Here is a 22,500-nt window from a genome sequence, read left to right on the forward strand (position 1 = left end):
ATTGACCAGAACTCTCAATGTTATAATAAAACGAGATAAAACATTCTAGTGCAATGGTATTTTAGAAATAACTGAGGATACTAACCACTGAGAATATTCAGTTGCATAATATATCCAAGCATGAAATTTCTTTCTTCAATCCACAACACCTGTATAAGAATGAATTTCGAATAATAAAGCCTTTGTGGCAGCATTGCTCGGGAATTATGATTGCCTCTTTTTTTTCTTTTTGCAGTAGCATATTGTTTCAAGCCATATGCATTTTTGAACGCATGCATGTCATTATAATATTACGGCTGTTTACTGATTTAAGGTAGTCAACTTAAATGCGCGAACGAGAGAGAGAGAGAGAGAGAGAGAGAGAGAGAGAGAGAGAGAGAGAGAGAGAGAATCCTGACGAAAAAATTCAAAATACAATATTAAACATCTAAAAAATAAATATCCCACACACTCGTATTCCTAAAAATATGTTAGAAGGAGCACTTGGTACAAGGTAATCATTACAGTAAATGAAACTTATACCTAAACGTACATCTGTAATGATCGTGATTGTAAAAACCCAAGAAATATTTCTCATCATCTCTGCATTTCAACGCCTTCCCTTGCTTTGCTATGTATACATTACACTAGATAGGTGATTCGAGATATATATATATATATAATATATATATATATATATATATATATATATATATATATATATATATATATATATATATATATATATATATATATATATATATATAAATATATATATATATATATATATATATATATATATAGATATATATATATATATATATATATATATATATATATATATATATAATATATATATATATATATATATATATATATATATATATATTATATATATATATATATATATATATATATATATATATATATATATATATATATATATATATATATATTAGACAAGACATTGTTCTCAGCAAAACACAATGTAGGGTGTATCCCCAACTGATGTTTCCTTCACAAGCGCAAGCTACAACTAAATGGAAAGTAATACATATTTGCATTTATTCATAGCGGTTACTGGATCGTAAAAGATCAATTTTTGTATGTGCATGTTCCTTTTGGTATAAATTTTGAACTATTTTTATTCATACAACTAATAATTAACGAAATATCCCAAGTATGACTCCAAACCAAGTGTTTCTATAGTTATTTTTTAACATGAAAACTAGATCTGCCAAACACCATCCAACTCAAAAAACAGAGGGGGAGAAAAACACAGTATAACTAAAATTACTTCTAAATGTAAGACATAGCAGGTGATGAGTAGATTACCATATAGTAATTTACGTGAAAAGTACTTCGAAAAAAGCGCTAGTAAAGACAGTAGATTTTTACTGCTGGTAACAATTAAAACCTACAAAAGCATATAAAAATCTTTTCAAGTCAGGAAAGATTATGTTAGTATTGATATCGACATTTCGTACACTGGGTGATATCTTCAACTGACATATCGCCCCAAAACTATAGAGAGAGGAGAGAGAGAGAGGAGAGAGAGAGAGAGAGAGAGAGAGAGAGAGTTATATTCGTTAGTCAGGAAAATAATGATAATCTACATTAACATTAACGTAAACATATCCTAACCGCACACAAACAAGTTAATAATGTTAATGTTATTGTACATAGTAAAAAAAAATTGTGTTAATAACGAGACATACGATAAATGTTTGGAACCTTGCAGAAACTCCAACCCTCGTTCCAGGAGGTCTGGTGGCATCTGTCATGGATGCCCGTACCATCTGGGAGACCCGTTACGTCCTGAAGGAGCGTAAGACCGTCAAGACGACCTTCCAAGGGCGCGTCTATAACTTCCTTGAGAGGCCGACGGGATGGAAGTGCTTCCTATACCACTTCTCAGTGTGAGTAGAAAAATATTTCAGTTTTTCTTTTCTCAAAACTTTATAGAGTTTCCCCCCCTGTCTCTTTCTTTCGCTATATTTAGAACTAAGTCAGCCACCAGCTATAGTCAATCGGATAACTTTCTCTATGTTTTTTATAATAATTTCTGTTCAGTATGTCTTTATTACAACTACAGATAAAATTGGTTTATGTGTACTGCTACTCAAAAGATTAACTCGCACACTCTCCAGAATAAGTCAAAGAAAGCCTCTTCCGAAGGTAAGTGAACTCACTATTATACGCCAATGGGTAGGTTCGGCCTCCAACTATATACTTTTATTTTTAATATAATTATTAATTCTTCCAACTATATACTTTTATTTTTAATATAATTATTATTTCTATCAAACTATGTCCTATATCGTTCCGAGTACTACAAAGTAACGATTACACGATAAGTGATTTCATATTTATCCTCAGAATACAGATTAATACACAATATTCAATTATCCTAACTGTCAGTCATCATTAGACACTGGCAATCAGGACAGCTACACATTGCGTAAGTGTATGTGTGTGTATATATATGTATGTGCGGGTGCATATATACGTGTGAGTGTGTTCGAATCCTGACTGGGGGTAGGTCCCCTACTAATATGTAATTCGTTCTGAGTTTATACGTTATTCCCAATGTTGGAAGGCAATAGGCAATTTGTTGCTTAATATTTGAAATATATAAAGAATTTCATGGACACAATAAGTGTATATATATATATATATATATATATATATATATATATATATATATATATATATATATCATATATATGTATATATATGTATATATGTATATATAAATGGTATATAAATAAAATAATATAATAAATATATATATATATCTATATATGATCTAGGGATAGGGATTAATTTATGATCATGTTTCCATAGAAGAAGAATGAGTCTAGATAAATAAGAATGACTTTTCAGGGTAAAAAGACTCAAAATTTGGTCCCCTCAGTATAAAAGGCGTAATTTGCGCGTGTGAATGGAACGAGATCGTTATTCAGTTGATTGGAAATTATCCTATAATGCTGCAAACTTTTAGGTGTTGATATAGAGGGCATTTAAAATTTTTCTTGTTTCATGATTGACATAAGCTACCGTTGTCATACAATTCTCGCGGATATTCGAATGTTGCAAAATGAGTCGAAAACCGCCCTGCTTTTTCAACACCTAAAAGATTGCAGAGCTTAAGGGAATATATTTCTGGAAGCTGGAGTAATACCATCCCAAGGTCAGTGAGAGAACTGTGAAAATTCTGGAATAAATTGAATAACGATCTCGTTCCATTCGCACGCACAAATTACACCTCTTATACTGAAGGGATCAAGTTTTGAGGGTCTGTTTACCCTGAAAAGTCATTCTTATTTATCTAGACTTATTCTTCTTCTATGGAAACATGAGCATAAATTAATCCCTCTCATAGCCTCATACATGTCATTTAATAAAGGTATAAGCCACGAAGGAAAAATAAACATGGGAGTTTCTGCAAGATCTTTCGACTGAACGTCCTTTACTCAGCAGACAAACTGTCTGCTGAGTAAAGGACGTTCAGTCGAAAGATCTTGCAGAAACTCCCTTGTTTATTTTTCCTTCGTGGCTTATACCTTTATTTATGGATTTATCACGTTCCAAACTTTCGTGATTCAGTTATACATACATGTCATTTATATACCGAAATACATTTTGAACTTTGAAAATATAGACTTTACAATGGTAATAATAATAACAACAGTATATGCAACATTTGTAAGTCACAATGTCTCTCTAAGCGAATTCACGCGAGCTCTTATATAGTTATGTGATGCTAACACTTACATCCATCGTCTTTACTGTGACGTTTAGCTGCACAAATGCATAATTAAAGCTGCGAGATATCAGGAAAATCTAGGCTGCGGGTAAGAAGCTCTATCCCAACACAACGACACAAAAAAATATGTAGTTATCTACCTGGGAAAAGGAATGGTACCTACACTTATGACTATTTTTGTATTTTTTGTTTTAAACCTGCCCATCTTTACCCAGATCAATCCTACGCGCTACTTCCTTTTCTAAGAAAATACCGAGTGTGGTGAATGACTTCCAAAATTAAATATCCTAAAGTATGTTTTGAAAAATAAAATCCGATATAGATGAAAATCCATGTGATCAAGTTGGGCTGAAAAATCAACAAAGGGGGTCCACTATTCTAGGTAACATTACTGCCTCACAATAACTGCATTATGGCACGATGGGGCTTCAAATATGGGGGTGGGGTGTCGAATTTCTTTGGCCACCTAACATTTATATTTTGAGTTTTGTTATTATCTAAAATCATCCTTCACAGTACTTTGGTGGCAAATATTTTGAAACGAACTTACTAAGCGACGCAAATTATGAGTAAAACATGGTCTAAGATATAGCTGTCATTGTTATGAATGTGCACAAAAGAATGAAAAATCCAGGCATGCTGTTGGCACCCAAAAAAGAGCAATATTTCCACATGACAGGAAAAAAAGAATGTATTTGGTGAATATGCCCAGCAGTAGGAAAAACTGCAGGACTTTCTGGCGACGTCAGATAAGTTGGAAGGGTCGGAGTTGAAGTTGAAAGTAACTTTGGTCAAGTATTAATATTTATTACCCACGGTGTCACAAATGTATAATGAAATACGGACCAGTACAGATTGGCAACCAGAACAGTTTAGAATGGAACAAGAACGGATAATGAGTCAAGTTTTTGTTTTATCCTACAAACTACACCTATCAAGGATTCATTTCAAGTTGATTAATTTCAAAACCACACGCGGTGACATGTTAAAATCAAGAACAACAATAATCTCATTACTGACACTATTTGCGACCATCGCACCGGTCCATCTACAAGGAACTAATTCACTGCTCCTACTAAAGATGCACTGTATGTTTTTGACAGAAAGTGAGATCTGAGTTGCTGTGACCATGTCTTGGTAATAAGACGAAAGTACTTAGCATCTCATTTTTTCACTCTTTCCTTCGTGACTGTAAATTTATATATAGGTATAATATATATATATATATATATATATATTATATATATATATATATATATATATATAGATAGATAGACAGATAGATATAGATATATAAATAAAATTTAAATATTCTTCTTCAGCTTCTTCTACGGAGACTGAGGGTAATAGGCAAAGTTAACGGATTAAGGGGTTTACTTCAAGACTGTCGATAACGGAATGTAATATCTATTAAGGGTAACGATTTCATAAAGTTTTCAGAACAAAATAAAAATAAAAAAGCGTTGGATACACAAAATATTAGTGATAAACGAAATGTGCTAATAATTTCCTGGCAATGGTGAGAGACAATGTATTCACGCTGGTCATACAATGGAGCACTGATTAAAGCATTCAATCCAAATCACAGAAATTTTTCAAAAATCATGGAAAAAAGGCTATCAGTCACAAAAAGTGGGGGTTAATTAAATCTAGAATAATCAAGCCGTCCTTTCCGCGCATTTATTGCTAGTGACTAAAAACAACAGATCATGGCTGGAAAAAAAAAAACAGTACCAGCGATGCTGTTAAAATGGAGAGAAAATATGGGTTCCAGTAGACAAAATGATCCGACAACACATTTCAGATGAATCAGTTCTGCAGTCTCAAAATTCTGACATTTGGTATCTTATCACTAAGGAAACAATATTTTAAATCAGCTCCATCATGAACCGTATTAGCCTTAGATGGTGAGACCGTCGCACCAAGAAACTGAATTTCAAGAGCCACTCAGTTAAGTGTTAAGGAATTAAAAAGTTACGTGGAATTAGCGTTTCCGACTTACTTTTAGGTGAGCAATTTGAGCGCTCGGTTCAAAGACTGCAAAAATCAATTAATATTCCTTATCAGGATATCAAACGTTTATCATCAAAATGGCAAATAATTTTGAATCATTCATGACAAAGGCAACCGCATAAATATATCAACATGTATAAACAATATAAAGGATACAAGAACGCGGCTTTAACAATTATTTTTCCAAAATCCATTTTGCTGCTGCTGGGCGAGACCCTAGAGATGCACTGCTGATGGGTAGATTAGTGCCCGCCAACAAGGAACAAGGTTTCCTTATTGTCCCGGGTACCTATCAATCATCAGGCCGCCACCCGATGACCTCAAGGTAGCTTCCAGGCCACGATAGTGAAATTTTCATACTTGTTGGCCATGGTAACAAGTATGAAAGTATTCTAAACTATGCCATGAGATCTATTACAGTCTATGCCATCATTGCTTTAAGTGACGGACGAACTAAAGGTTTGAACAGGTGTATTACAAACGATTCAATTAAACGTTGACGAAAACAATATATCAATGTAATATGTAAAACTGGAGTGTTAAGAGAGAGAGAGAGAGAGATTCCTATTTTCTAGTCGAATACCATAAAAGATAAAATATATACGTACTTTACTCGAAACTTAATTTAGCGTGAAGGCTGCCACGTCATATTTTCATAACTGAGTAAGCTCCCAAATGGAACCCACAGTACGAACCGCTGACGAAGGAAAATTCTCTCTCTCTCTCTCTCTCTCTCTACTTATACCACGGTGCACTCTTTACACAGATAAATTGACTTCAAATGTAATTCTTAGCGATCTAACGCTTTTTGCGCAAAAAACATATTCCGCGCACGACCCGTACGCATTATCTCTGACGAGTTTCCTCTGAAATATTCTCTGTCAACAACAACGCCTTGCCTGAAAGACATCCAAGTAAGAACAGGCAATTGAAGCTAAAACATGTAAGACCAGACTTCAGAAAATCAGATTCGCTGCTTCCGGATGAATTAATCTCGAGCTATATTCGCTATCAAGTCCATGATTTACTCGCAAACAATATGGGCGGTGATGAGGTGTGTGTGTGTGTGTGTGTGTGTGTGAGTGTGTTTGGGGGAGCCCGCAGAGAGAGAGAGAGAGAGAGAGAGAGAGAGAGAGAGAGAATACTATGTACTGTTTCTAAATCGCTCGATCTCAGCTTCAGCCCCTGGCCACGGCGTGTAAACCGATACTGAAAGGTCAGATGAACACTGCTCTGGATCCCTGAAGTAATGGATTTACAGGTGTGAATAATAGAAAGCTGACGCGTCCTTCATCCAACACACTTACCCATTCTCAGTCAAAATAAAAAGGCTTTCTTTAATTAAGTGCATCTTGAATGTTTACTTGCATGCACGTTACTTTATATATATATATATATATAATATATATATATATATATATATATATATATCTATATATCTATATACTATATATTATATGTATAATATTTATATATATGTATTATATATATATATACATAGATATAAAAGCCTAGATGCCGCATCGGCCGGCCGGACATACGTCAACAAGTCCGCCATCTTGGCGCGGTAATTCAAACAATGCAGCAGGCTGCAGTATATGACGTTTTTTCGCCACTATTCGCTTAATATTGCACGGATTTTCTTGGCTGATGGCTCGTTACAAAGCTTACATAATTCCATACAAGGATCTAATAAAATAAAGTTGTTCCTTATTGTTTGAAAGTTAACTGCAATGACTTTGTTTTAGCAGGTAGGGGGAAGGAGGGGGCTAGTTGTACACAAATGTTAATATTTACCCATAACTATTGCTGTAAACAATAATTTGAAATGCTGTGATAAGACAGATGACTAAAGTAGGCCTACAGCTATGGATCTGTGCAACTTGAGTAAAATCTTTGTCTCTCGAAGTGCTCTGTTAAAAAATCCCCCAATATAATTTTTGGCACAGGCCTACAAGTTTAAGTCATAAAACTGTAGGGTTGAGCCTAAAATAAACTACAGTAGGCCCTAGAATAACTAGGATTTCTGTGTTATCTAGCCTTTGCATCTCTGCCTGCTCCTTTGAGCCTGGGTGGGGTGGGGGTTCTTCCATTTTTTTGGAACGGGATGCTCCTCAGTGAATTCTGACCTCTAGACCTGGCTTTGGAAAATTTAGCGGGTATCAAGAGACCTCGTCTAGTGGCAAAAGTGACCTATCTCTAGACCTAATTTTATATGGTGAAATAATTATATAGAACTTAAATTTTTCACAAAACTGACCTTTAGAATTTGCTCAGACTAAGATATATCATTATGGCAAGCATTAACAGTTCAATATAGCTCATCTCTAGACCTGTGTTGTCAAGGACCCAAATTATTATACCTTATTTGGGATAAGGGCCTGGGCCATCTCTATACTTCTATAGACCAAAATTGCCAAAATGAGCCAATCCTGACGAGCAACCCTGTATACCCTGTCATAGTAACCGCCCCCCCCCCCCCCCCCCCGAGACTTTCAGCCTACCTAGACCACAATCATAAGGTCCAGTCTAATTTTTTTTCAGCTAACTGTTCATTGGTTTGGTCACACATGTATATTTAAAGCTGTGGTGGCCTTATGGGTCATTAAGCCTATACTTTGAAGTAACAACTCTCAAAATGTATTGGCACAATGATTTATTTTCATGATATTTGTTCTTACATTGAATGTATATATAACATTTATTGTACATCTGTGCATTTATTTGTAAATATTCCCAGCAATTTAAACAAGTTTTTTTTTCATTGCTGTTTCCAACAGTTTAATGATACTACATTGTAATGATAATCTATATGCATTGATATGAAATCAAAAGGCTATATCAAAACATCAACAAAAACTCATTATGTGCCTTGCTTGGCCATTTAGTTCTTATTACAAGGACCAGATTACACTAATATTACATAGCTATAATGCAGAAAGAAGGGGAAATCTAGAAACATCAAATTAGTGTCCAACATTTTACCCTATTGACCTAATGGCCCTTAAACAATATTGTTTTAAACCATTTTTTTTCGTAGGCTGTCTTATCACAGCATTTCAAATTATTGTTTACAGCAATAGTTATGGGTAAATATTAACATTTGTGTACAACTAGCCCCCTTCCCCCTACCTGCTAAAACAAAGTCATTGTAAGTTAACTTTCAAACAATAAGGAACAACTTTATTTTATTAGATCCTTGTAGGGAATTATGTAAGCTTTGTAACGAGCCATCAGACAAGAAAATCCGTGCAATATTAAGCGAATAGTGGCGAAAAAACGTCATATACTGCAGCCTGCTGCATTGTTTGAATTACCAGCCCCAAGATGGCGGGCCTGATGACGTGCGCCAGCCTATTCAGCTAGCGCCCGATGCGGCATCTAGGCTTTTATATCTATGTATGTTATATATATATATATTATATATATATATATTATATATATATTATATATATATATATATATATATATATATATATGTTTTTTTTTTTTTTTTTTTTTTTTTTTTGAGAGAGAGAGAGAGAGAGAGAGAGAGAGAGAGAATTTTATCTAAACAAATGGAAAATATCGATATTCCTTAACTACTGTGTTACGTACATATTTCACTTACTCTTAACAAAAAGAAATATGACAAAATACAAAAAAATCTTGACGTCCCTGAAAATCTCGTAAGTTCATTATTAATTTTTATTATCTCGGGTGTAAATCTCTTCAGCGCGGTTAATCCTTTTTCATTTTCGACGATAATCAGGTAAAAAAAATGTTTTTAATATCGATTAACTTTGTTGGAAGTCGTAACTCCAAATAAAAGCCATTGTTCCGATTCATATTGGTTTTTTTTTCTACGTTTCCATATATTTACTTCAACAAACTTATAAGCTACTGAGCAAGGGATCTATCCAGCAAAAACAATCAACTAAAATTTATCTGCCAACAGGAGCCTTCACTAAAACATGCTGGCTAGCCTGAACTTTTCCTAATTAGATTTAAAAAGACAAAAAATTATTATTGTGAAAATATCCTAATCAATCGCAGTACACCGGCACATCACGAGATTAATTATTTCTAACACATATGCAAGGTAAGTTGGACATGCACACAAATATTAATCGAACGCGTACGACTCTTATATCTCATTTTTAACACTGCACAAGGAATATATTTGAATCAAATATTTATGTTGTCCTTTTCATGCCAGCAGGGAATGGCAAAATAAGCTTCTTTTAACGGGAAGTCGATCTTGTTTTCCGGATGAAAACAAGTCGTTTCCCAACGTGTACCGGCGGGAGAGAAACTGTTATGTAAGAGACATTGTAGAACATACTGCTCGATAGGAGCGTAAAATATCCTGTCTCTCTCCGGTGTCTGAATCTGTATCAATGGTTTTCATAATTTATTCATGCATTCTGAATGATCATGCTGATTGTATTGGAATTAAAATAAAAAGTAGATATGCTTAAATATGTAAAAAATAAATAAATAAATAAACCATATTCACAAACTTGTTTAACATTAAGTCGTTTCTTCTCCAAAGGGGTGGGACTGCAAGACAGTGGTTACCAGCACAACCATATTCATACCTTAGGCTCAATCGCAGATGACACTTGTAAACAAAATAAATTCATAACAGTAGATGACCTCTTCTCTTATCCCGTCGTCACGTAGTATATTTACCACGAAAGACATGTAGAAATCAACCATTTCCATTCATTGTTTCAGCTGCCTGATTTAAATACGCCGTCATGTCCTATACTCTCACTCTTTCTCGCAATTTTCTAAACTTCTCAAAGAACCCATTTGCTCTCGTTTATGTGGAACCAATGGCTTCCTAACACTACAGGTACTACACTTTCAGCTACTCAGAAGGAATCACGTTTTGTTCTTTTCCCTCCCACACACACACACACACACACACACACACACACACACACACACACACACACACACACAGTCCTTACAATCTTGTCACACTCATCACCAAAACTTCTTGCTTCCTCTCCGGAAACATATCAACTGTTATTCATTCTTCTTCTACTACATCTCATCCACATACATCCAGAACCACAGTGCTTATCGTTCTTTTTTTTCATCAGCACAGTATATGACTCCAAAAAGCAACTGCAAATAAGAAGTATTAACAATATAGAAAATAGTATTGGTATCGACAGATTTTGTTTCTACTACATACCGGGAATGTGCTCAATTCCCTAATTCCTAGTAGGTAAATCATAGCCAGCTAGAAGCTTTAAACCTCGATGTTATTATCATTTTGATCGTCATTTGATTTATAAATGCTTCAATAACCAAGTAACTAATCCAACAACAGTTATTTAGAGGGATGTATTCTGACCTAACCTTTCCTCGCCCTTTTTATCCGAATTCCAAGAACCAAACTTGAACGCTGCAGGGGGAGGGGGGTTAGGTGGGTGGGTTTTTATAGAAAGAGAGGAGACAGGAATCCCCTGCCTCCGTTGGATCCAACTCCCTTAATCATGCATAGCGACACATCTTGATTTTGGAGCCCTTTAAACCTTTTTATGTAATTTGGGTCTTTTGAGGTTTTTGTGGATCTTTTAAGGTCTTTCCAGGAATGTAACTTGAACTATCTTAACACTTTGCATTCCCTTGACTAGAGGAGCTTGCATTTTGCAAGGAAATTTGAGCAAATGAAACGGTAAAAGACTTCATTCAGAGAATACCACACGACCACAGATGAGCACGCAAATGAGTTCTAATCCTTCAATATCTGCAAGCGTAGCAAGCATGCATACACCCCTCTACGCGAGCAGCCTCCTGGGCTACATTCCCAAAAATTCAAGCGTGAAGCAAGGCTATATTTGTGGCTTCCGTGTGCACAGCTCCCTGGCTGTATTCTTGGAATCCAGACACGCAGCCAGTGAATACGGCTTTAATGTATGCCAGTATGTGAAAAGCAAAGTGTACAATCATTAAGCATTTTATTTAAAAAAAACTTATATTATAAGTGAAGCTTGGGCAACTTCCAGTAATTATTATTATTATTATTATTATTATTATTATTATTATTATTATTTTTTTTTTTTTTTTTGCTCTATCACAGTCCTCCAATTCGACTGGGTGGTATTTATAGTGTGGGGTTCCGGGTTGCATCCTGCCTCCTTAGGAGTCCATCACTTTTCTTACTATGTGTGCCGTTTCTAGGATCACACTCTTCTGCATGAAGCCCGGAGCTACTTCAGCCTCTAGTTTTTCTAGATTCCTTTTCAGGGATCTTGGGATCGTACCTAGTGCTCCTATGATTATGGGTACGATTTCCACTGGCATATCCCATATCCTTCTTATTTCTATTTTCAGATCTTGATACTTATCCAATTTTTTCCCTCCCTCTCTCTTCCAACTCTTGTGTCCCATGGTATTGCGACATCAATGAGTGATACTTTCTTCTTGACTTTGTCAATCAACGTCACGTCTGGTCTGTTTGCACGTATCACCCTATCCGTCCTGATACCATAGTCCCAGAGGATCTTTGCCTGATCATTTTCTATCACTCCCTCAGGTTGGTGCTCGTACCACTTATTACTGCAAGGTAGCTGATGTTTCTTGCACAGGCTCCAGTGGAGGGCTTTTGCCACTGAATCATGCCTCTTTTTGTACTGGTTCTGTGCAAGTGCCGGGCATTCGCTTGCTATGTGGTTTATGGTTTCATTTTTCGTATTGCACTTCCTACATATGGGAGAGATGTTATTTCCATCTATCGTTCTTTGAACATATCTGGTTCTTAGGGCCTGATCTTGTGCCGCTGTTATCATTCCTTCAGTTTCCTTCTTTAGCTCTCCCCTCTGTAGCCATTGCCATGTGTCATCGCTGGCTAGTTCTTTAGTCTGTCTTATGTATTGTCCGTGCATTGGTTTGTTGTGCCAGTCCTCTGTTCTGTCTGTCATTCTCCTGTCTCTGTATATTTCTGGGTCTTCGTCTACTTTTATTAGTCCTTCTTCCCATGCACTCTTTAGCCACTCGTCTTCACTGGTTTTCAGATATTGCCCCAGTGCTCTGTTTTCGGTGTGACGCCAGTCCTCTATACTTAGTAGTCCTCTCCTCCTTCCTTTCGTGTTATGTATTATTATTATTATTATTATTATTATTATTATTATTATTACATGACAAGCTATAAATCGAGTTGAAAAAGTCTAATCCTACAAGCCCAACAGCGCCACCCCCCCCCCCCCCACCAGAGAAATGGCCCAATGATGAAACGAAATTGAGAATATACTACAGATAGTTACAAATTGGGTATTTTTTACGTGGCTAGGAACCAATTAGTTACCTACCAATGGGGCCTACAACTTATTGTGGGATCCGAACCACATAGATCGAGAATGAATTTCTAATCACCAGAAATAAATTCCTCTGATTCCATGTTGGCAGAGCGGGGAATCGAACTCGCGACTACCGAATCGGTATGCGAGCAGGTAACCCATTCGTCCAGCGAGGAACTAAATAACCAAATTTGAATTTCTGAAGTTCCATCGATAAAAATAACGAAAATACAGCAGAATTAGAACTATGTAAGAAATGTCAGCTCCCTTTATAATGGAAAAGATATGATCGCGTAGAGGCAAAATGAAACGTCTTTCATAATAACATGAGAGAAATATATGAATCAAAAGGAAAAACTCAGACCTTCAAAGGTCACCCTCACCTTGCAAATGCTTACACTGAAAAGATTCCTATACTTTGAAGTTCTCAAATGTAAAGGATCCCTTCAGCATTGAAAGACTTCTGTTAAAAGGTCTTTTTCAGAAGATTGAATCTAGGCCGTCCATGTTTGCAAAGACTCAATGTGGATGGCATTTTCGTAAATTAAAGACATTCTGTTTGAAAGTATGTCCTTACCTACGACAAAGTAAACTCGAGAGTAAATTATATTAATTATAAAATATTTTAAGTGGAAATATGTAAAATGAAAGGATTTATGCTTTAAAAACTCGATCATGAAAAGCATTTTTAATCTTTGCAGAGTAAATGACTGTATTCGTCTTGATCATTCGTAGACATCTATTTTGTTAACTTCCAGTTGTATATTTCTCAACTTGGAGTGAAAGTAACAAAATATGATACTGACATTATATTTCAGTACAAAACATTGAAGAAAATGGGAAGAGGGTGCGATGAATCAGTTACATTCTCCTCAAAGAGACTGACGTTTCGCACTCACTGAAATAAATCAAATAGGTTGTTTGAATATCTTCTATTTGGAAAAGTACAATGAATGCTTAAATTGAAAGACTTGAAATGGAAGCATCTCCGAAGCCAAATGAACTGGAGGATGAGAGATGAGCACATAAGAGATATTTGGTTGAATCACTGTTCAATCATGTCAAGTCTCATAGTAAAATGCAACGTCACAGTGAAAAGATATGGAGGTCAAAAGTCGCCACAAGAGCACATTTTAGATACATACCATCATACCATCACTCTTAGACTTCAACTTTCAAAAGGTCCAAAAATTGTAGAAACACGCTATCATGCCTGACCACTTGCTTATCTTGTTGATCCATCTACTCACCATAAGTCTGGAGAAACTTTGTTTTGGATGACTCGAATGCCTCCGATAGTGTGACACAAGTCTTAGTTAAGCTAGCCAAAGTTCCAATATGTGGCTTTCCTTCTTCCCTCTACACACTTACCTCTAGTTTTTATTTTTTATACCTGTTTCTACCAACAATAATAATAAATAAATTATATGTGAAGGGGCCCACCTCACCTACGAAATATAAATCCTAATACCAATCATAATAAAACTTAAATAGTACCAACTCTGAAAGAGTTAATTTAACGCTGCATATCAAGTGACGTAGTGCATCACATTATTAGTATTTTCCTCCAACCCTTTCTTTAAAAATTTCTAATTCAGAGAGACATTAACTAAACAAGAATCTTGGCTGTTGAGCAGAAACAAATGTAAACGCACAATCAGGAATGAAACAGTCTATTTAAAGACTGGAATGTGGTTGTCTCCCAAAGCCAAAAAACCTCAATGATTACACGCTTCATATCACAGAGCTGCCAGCTGCGTGACTGTTCTACAAACACAACAAAGAAAATGAATGTTAACTACTAAGTGAAATCTCAAGGTGACAAGGTCGTCACCAAACTAATATTATTCCAATATTCAGAGTCTGGTTCTACCAAGCAGAAAAATGCCCTCATCCCATACGATCACTTAAAAAGAAAGATTATTTTCATTGCAAACTTGAAAAAATACCTTGCTTGTTTCTTAATCTGGATGAAACTTATAGAAATATCCCTATCCTTTTTTTATAAGATTTAAAAAGGTCAAAAATTAACCAAAGCACTATACACATTGGTCACCTTTCCTATGACACTTATGTTCTATCATCTCCGAAAGACTTTGCTAATAAATCTGCCATCAGTCATAAAGTCATTTCTAATTATCGAAGTATCTGTTTTATATATATATATATATATATATATATATATATATATATATATATATATATATATAGATATATGCGTTAAGCTGCAAATGTCCTTTAATATTTACATCGCTCTACCTCGTAATTAATATATTTTCATACATGTTAACCGAAGGTGAATTTTTTGGTTGATAAGAAATTTGTCGGCACATGAGGGCGAGCCACGGAACCAAGAATTCAGGGCGTACAGTGAAGCTCTTTTACCCACAAGGCTATCACGAGAGATATAAGTTAACGCCGAATTAAATAATGAAGGACAGTTGTACATTAATGCGTATATATGAATCAAGGTGACGTGATAAGACTCAAATAGATTATATCTCTAGAGGTGTTCTTCAGTGATCAAGACCCTCAGTGACTTTCATCTTCATCACTGACTTTTATTTTCGCTCGTCCTTTTCACGCTGTTATTCATAATTTTGCTATACACATTTTTTTCACATTTGCTTCCAAACACTCTTTTGTTATTCACGCTCAATGCTGAATAATTTCCCTTATCTTGTCTATCGACTCTGATCTCAATAACTTGCCTGAGTGGGATTCCTATAATTTGGCAAAATCAATACCTAAGTGCACAGTGCACGATTTCTATTCATTTCTTGACTGGTCCCACATTCCATATTGCGTGTTATAAACCCTTCCCCCCAAAATAATTACATCCTCACACTTGTATGAATACAAGGTTGTTCAGTATACTTAAAACTAGTCTTTGAGATCACATAAGTATAACTGATTAATTCTCTACCTCCCTCATTAAAGCTTCTATGTTAAATTTACCTATCTCTATTATGAGGGATGTTATCACGTTTGTGGTGTTTCACCTATCATCTCCCCAAGGCAAATCATTCGACCAATGATTCTGCCGCTGTTTCTTTCTTTGTTCCCCCTTACTCTCCACCACAAAGTGGCTTGTGACTTTTTCAAAGTTATAAGCTTTGGCCACTCCCAAACTATCCTCAAGTAAATGCTTCTACTCCTGTGAGGGACCTCGTGGCGTTCCCTCAGGCCAACTTTTTCAAACAGTGAAAAATCCACAATTCTTGGATTCAACGGTTTAGTGACGGTTTCCTACCGTTTACAAGTAAGTTTTGGAATTCTTCACTCTCTCCTGTTTTCTAAGAAATCGTATACCCCACGATCTTTTATAAGCTCTATCGTGTACGTTTACGTTAACTCTTTCCCTCTCTTTTTCTTTGAACATAATACGAAAAATTAGTTAATCATCCCATTGACGTTACTAATACAGAAATTAAATGTTTAATTCTTCTGAAACTGACATTTGATCATGTGAAAAATATTAATGTAAAGTTAAAATTAACGTACAATTTAGGAAGCATAACTGAGCTCTCTCTCTCTCTCTCTCTCTCTCTCTCTCTCTCTCTCTCTCCAATCAATTTAATCAATGAAAAAATGAAATAGTTTATGAAAACTGGAGTCCAAAACGAAGAAGCTTGTCTCGACTCATTATTATCAAAGTGCTACTCAAAATTGCTAATTAACAAAGCATTGAAAACATAACAGGGAGGCATGTTATGCAGCCTTCTTGGCAACAGAACATTCTGATAGGTTGGTAGTCTAGTCATTAAATGTTTCTCGATAGGAAATTAACTCTGATTGAAGGAGCACTAACCACATAACAACTCCCTTCAACGCAGGCCGCATACACTCAATACACATATACTCGTATGACTTACAATTTATATATATATATATATATATATATATATATATATATATATATACATATATATATATGTATAAATATAAGTGTGTGTGTTGGTTTACATACATACATACATACATACATATCTATGTATGTATATATATATATATATATATATATATATATATATATATATATATATATATATATATATAAAGTCATATCACATTTCCGTGATTCATATACATATATCGAGCTACAATGTCCTTTAATATCTAATTCGCTCTACTCGAATTAATATATTTTCATATATGCTTAAACCGAAGGGGATTTTTTCTCGATAATAGACTTGTCTGGACCGGGGCGCGAACCCACGGAGCCTTTCAAATCCGTGGGTTCGCGCCCCGGTCCAGGCAAATCATATCGAGAAAATTTCCCCCTCGGTTAAGCATATATGAAAATATATTAATTCCGAGGTACAGCGAATTAGATATTAAAGGACATTGTAGCTCGATATATATACATATATAAATTATATATATATATATATATATATATATATATATATATATATATATATATATATATATAAATTGCGTCTGTATTGGATTTTGCAAATACACGAATATTATTACAATCAAGACAGTGGAAAGGTTATTATTTAGGTATTATGAATTTTTGGTCGGTACAACATAAGCTGCTGGAATCGCAATCTTTATTCCAAGACATTAACTATATTTTTGGAGTAATACGCTCTTTTCGACATACAGCATAGAAACGCTCTTGGAAAGTACAGGGTGTACACACACGTATATATATATATATATATATATATAATATATATATATATATATATATATATATATATATATATATACACATATAATATATATGTATGTACTATACACACATATTACATACACGCACCAAACATTCTTTCTTCCACCCTCCATCTCAAATTAAGATAACCAATCCGTTACTATTTTGCAAATCATATAAATCTTTTACGTATGTGATTTCTAAAGTCCTCATCCGTTTATTTGATGCTTCTCTCTGCCCTCTGCGTTATTAAGTTAGCCCCCCCGCCCCCCCCCCTCCCCCCCCCCCCCCCCCCCCCCCCACACACACACACACACACACACACACACAAACCCTGCCGCCCCAACTTCCTTTTCGTCTGCATTCGACCACATTGATAAGTTCACCTACCTCACTTCCCGCCAGCCTGGCTATTACAAGTGAACACAAGCATAAATTCTACCACGAAATGAAGTTTGCGGAGACCATCATATATTATTCTCGTTAAATGTAACTCACTTATGGGTGACTCTTAGTGTTTAAAACACATGAGGATTCTGTCTTGAACTCTAATTATCAGAACAGAATTTAGTAGATAGAACGCAGACTGATTTGAGCACCAAAAGTGAACCCCTTGTTCAGTACAGAAAAATATTTCTAGAGAATATTTCAATTCCTAAAGGATTAATGCAAAACAAATCTCGTTAATAATAAATATTTTTGGTTATTCCATTAATAGCGCTTTGTAACTTAAATTCTGACATAATTACGAATCTCTGTCTTAGAACACGAATACTGGAAAAAGATAAAATGCAATGTACGAATAAGAGTAAGATGAGTTAAAACGTAAGAGTTAAAACGTAAGTCAAACACGAATATGGAATTAGAATAAACAGCCTAGTAAGGTCTACCTTTTTTCAAAGTTCAAATACATCTCTTCACTTGAGTGTTTGGACAGGTAAGAGGGGCAATATTGCCCATGACATTACACGGTCCTCGGTGACGCAACAACTGATAGCTAGTTTCGCCAGGTAATATTAAAGATGTGCCATCTGAATGTCATCTGCAGTGTGCCTTAGTGTTGCTTCAGAAGGGGGTATTATTATTATTATTATTATTATTATTATTATTATTATTATTATTATTATTATTGTATGCTGGAAGTAAACCCTCTTTTATACATGTTTTATTAAAAGTGATTGCTGCCTCAGCTGCATTAATTTTATACAGGTTCTTCTCTATTTTTCTAATTATTGCTTTCTCATTGTTGCTTAAACTGGTGAGCAACGCACCGAACGTTGACATATCTCAATTAGGTCAAACGATTGGATTTTATTGGTAAAAAATTTCAGTGGGGGTAGTCAAATTTTCGGGCATATCCCGTAGAGTTTATTGCAGATAGAATTGATGTTAAATTCTATTTCTTTTCTATTCTTTCGATTCTTTCCGGACGTTTCGTCTGAATAAACCTCAGACATCCTCTTGTGCGGAGGCGGGTGAAGGACTGAAGTGAGAGGGTGAGTCCAGCTGCTTATATTGCGGTGGCGCAGCGGGGGGCGCCGTGCCGCTGCCTTTTCATTGGCTAGTGCGTGGGGAACTGCTTTTTCATTGGCTGCCTGGCTGCCGGCTCAAGCCAGCTCCCAATCGCATGCTCAGCAGGCGCGCCGATCTTCTCAGCTGCATATCATCCCGCTGGGCTTCATTTTGATTGGGTAAAGGCCGCGTGACATCACTGCTGGTATTATTCATGGTATTAATGTCATCTTCGGTGGTATTTTCTTCTTGAATTGGGGCGTTTATGGGCAGCAATATGGTGATGTTTGCCGTTACTGGAGTGTTCCTTCACATGCAGGTCGGGAGCAAAAAAGGCCTCCTGTCAGCCTTCGGTGCGTTGCTCACCAGTTTAAGCAACAATGAGAAAGCAATAATTAGAAAAATAGAGAAGAACCTGTATAAAATTAATGCAGCTGAGGCAGCAATCACTTTTAATAAAACATATTTAAAAGAGGGTTTACTTCCAGCATACACTAACATAAGACTGCATGACCCCTCAGCGAGGCTAGAAGACGGGACCAGGAATGGGACCAGGAGCTTCAGGAAATCCCTCATACAACGGAAATGCCACGAGGACGATGCTCGACTGCGGAGTGAATGGACGAACATACGGACATTAACAAGCTGCCCGTGCAACAGAGATGTTAATGAGGAGCCTGAAGCAGACCCTCCTGGATCCCTCCGAAACGGTTCCCTCAGCCCCGATTATGACGACCCCGATGTAGACCAACCGAATGAGAACCAACCCACCAATAGTGACAACCTTCCCGATGTAGACTTAGCCGCCAACGATGACATTGATGCCTGCCTTACCCGCCTCCAAGACGAAGATATAAAAATACGCATAAAGGGCGTCATGCAAAAGCTGATCTCTCTCAACGGCGGCAAGCTGCGAGTCCCACAGCACGCTCAAGGCTACATCAATCTCACTGACTTCCAACCTTCTCCCGATCAAGATGCTCTGCTTCGACTAGGGCTTAACTGTCACTTCATGTCTAAGCCTAAGCAACATGAGAAAAGACTCGAGATCGAACTCCTGCTCAACTCCATCCAACAGCTCAAGACCCGGAATATTGTCTGAACAACAGACGCCCTCCAGTCCCTCCTGCTTGCTGAAGCCCTCACGGAGAGGGGGCCACACACCAGTGGCATCTTCACCCGAGAGATGAAGGAAGCAGCTAAGGAGTTGAAGGCCAAAGAAGACATTACTGTGCGACGGGCAGATAAGACAGCCACATTCGTATTAATAACAACGAAGGAATACCATGAGAAGCTCGATGCTATCCTGTCCGACTCCTCAAAGTTTGAACGTCTCACACGGAACCCCACGGAAGACACCAAAAGGGAGGCCAACTGTGTCATCAGAACTATTAATGCCGCAACCAACACAGTCCACCTTCCGCCCATCCAAGGGGACTTCAGCCTTGGTTACCTCTATGGGAACGTGAAAACCCATACGGAAGGCAACCCTCTCCGCCCGATTATCAGCCAGATGCCTGCCCCGACTTACACCTTGGCCAAGCGCTTCAATCAAATTTTGACTCCCTACGTCCCGAGCTGCTATAGCCTGAGTTCATCGGTGGAGTTCCTTGAAGAAATTCGCGACTCCCCCTATTTACCATCGTTCCCGTCAACGAGACCATTGACATCATCATGGATCGAGTCTACCGAGACCCGTCGAGGGCCCCACTCAATATCCCAGAAGCCTCTTTGCGCAACTTGCTGGACATCTCAACCCACCGAGGACAGATGTTCCGTCAGAAAGACGGCGTTGCCATGGGCTCTCCTCTGGGAGTCCTTTTTGCCAACTTCTATATGGGCACCGTAGAAGAGAGGGTCTTCGCCCAGAGCCACCACCCCCGCAAATACGCCCGTTACACAGACGATATCTTCGTGCAAGTCGACACCAAGGATGAGGTAGAAGCCCTATGTCGCCGAATCCAGCAATGCAATGTGCTAAACTATACAGTCGAGTTTAGCACCAACAATCGGCTCCCCTTCCTCGACGTCCTTATAACGAAGACAGAAGACGGTCTCCACACTTCTGTCTACACGAAGAAAACAAATTTAGGAATGTGCCTCAACGGGGATAGCGAGTGTCCTGACAGGTTTAAGAGCACTACCGTCAGGGCCTTTGTGAAAAGGGCCCTCTCCCATTGTTCTACCTGGCAGAACACACACCTCGAGCTTGATAGAGCTTCACAGATGCTCATGAATAATGGATATTCTAATAAGCTCATCAATCGAGAAGTGTGCACCACCCTCGAAAGATGGTACTCGAACGAGGAAGAAGACCCACGACCCTGCCCCACTGAGAACATCAAGTTATATTATAAGGCTTTCATGCACTCTCAATACCGCGAGGAGGAGAAGGCGGTGAAGAAGATCATTAAGGAGAACATCCTCCCCATTGAAGAAGGCAAGATAGTGGACCTTATAATATACTACAAAAACCGGAAAACAAGGGACCTTATCATGAAAAATAACCTGTCACCGCCATCAGGAGACCCCCTCAAGCAGATGAACGTAGTATACCAATACATATGCCCCGCCTGAGGATGTCCTGGGAGGTACATTGGAATGACTACCATGCGTCTTGCGAAGAGAATCTCCTGTCACGCCCAAGAAGGGGCTATCAAGAACCACGCCCTCACCGCCCACCGAGACACAATCTCCCGCGACTGTATTATCCATAACACTAGGATAATAGGGAGAGCACCCGACCCTCGCCGTCTGCGCCTCCTGGAGGCGTTTCTCATCCAGGAGCAAAAGCCCTCCATGAATACAACACAGGAGGCCTTTTTGCTCCCGACCTCCATGCAATGGAACACTCAAGTAACAGCAAACATCACCATATCACCACTCGAAAACACCCCAATTCAAGAAGAAAATACCCCCAAAGACAACATTAATACCATGAATAATACCAGCAGTGACGTCACGCGGCCTTTACCCAATCAAAATGAAGCCCAGCGTGATGATATGCAGCTGAGAAGATCGGCGCGCCTCCTGAGCATGTGATCGGGAGCTGGCTTGAGCCCGCAGCCAGGTAGCCAATGAAAAAGCAGCTCCCCACGCACTAGCCAATGAAAGGGCAGCGGCACGACGGCCCCCGCTGCGCCACCGCAATATAAGCAGCTGGACTCACCCTCTCACTTCAGTCCTTCACCCCCCTCCGCACAAGAGGATGTCTGAGGTTTATTCAGACGAAACATCCGGAAAGAGTCGAAAGAATAGAAAAGAAATAG

The 22,500-nt window shown here is 37.4% G+C and overlaps 1 protein-coding gene across 1 annotated transcript in view; it reads left to right on the forward strand.

Annotated features, from left to right (window-relative positions):
- LOC135217748 (potassium voltage-gated channel subfamily KQT member 1-like) overlaps nucleotides 1-22,500 on the forward strand; it is a 335,873-nt gene that overhangs the window by 6,282 nt on the left and 307,091 nt on the right. The window contains 1 exon segment of the mRNA XM_064253757.1: nucleotides 1,742-1,898. Coding sequence (XP_064109827.1) covers nucleotides 1,742-1,898 — 157 coding nt within the window.

This window comes from Macrobrachium nipponense, chromosome 7, assembly GCF_015104395.2.
Source record: "Macrobrachium nipponense isolate FS-2020 chromosome 7, ASM1510439v2, whole genome shotgun sequence".
NCBI lineage: Eukaryota > Metazoa > Arthropoda > Malacostraca > Decapoda > Palaemonidae > Macrobrachium > Macrobrachium nipponense.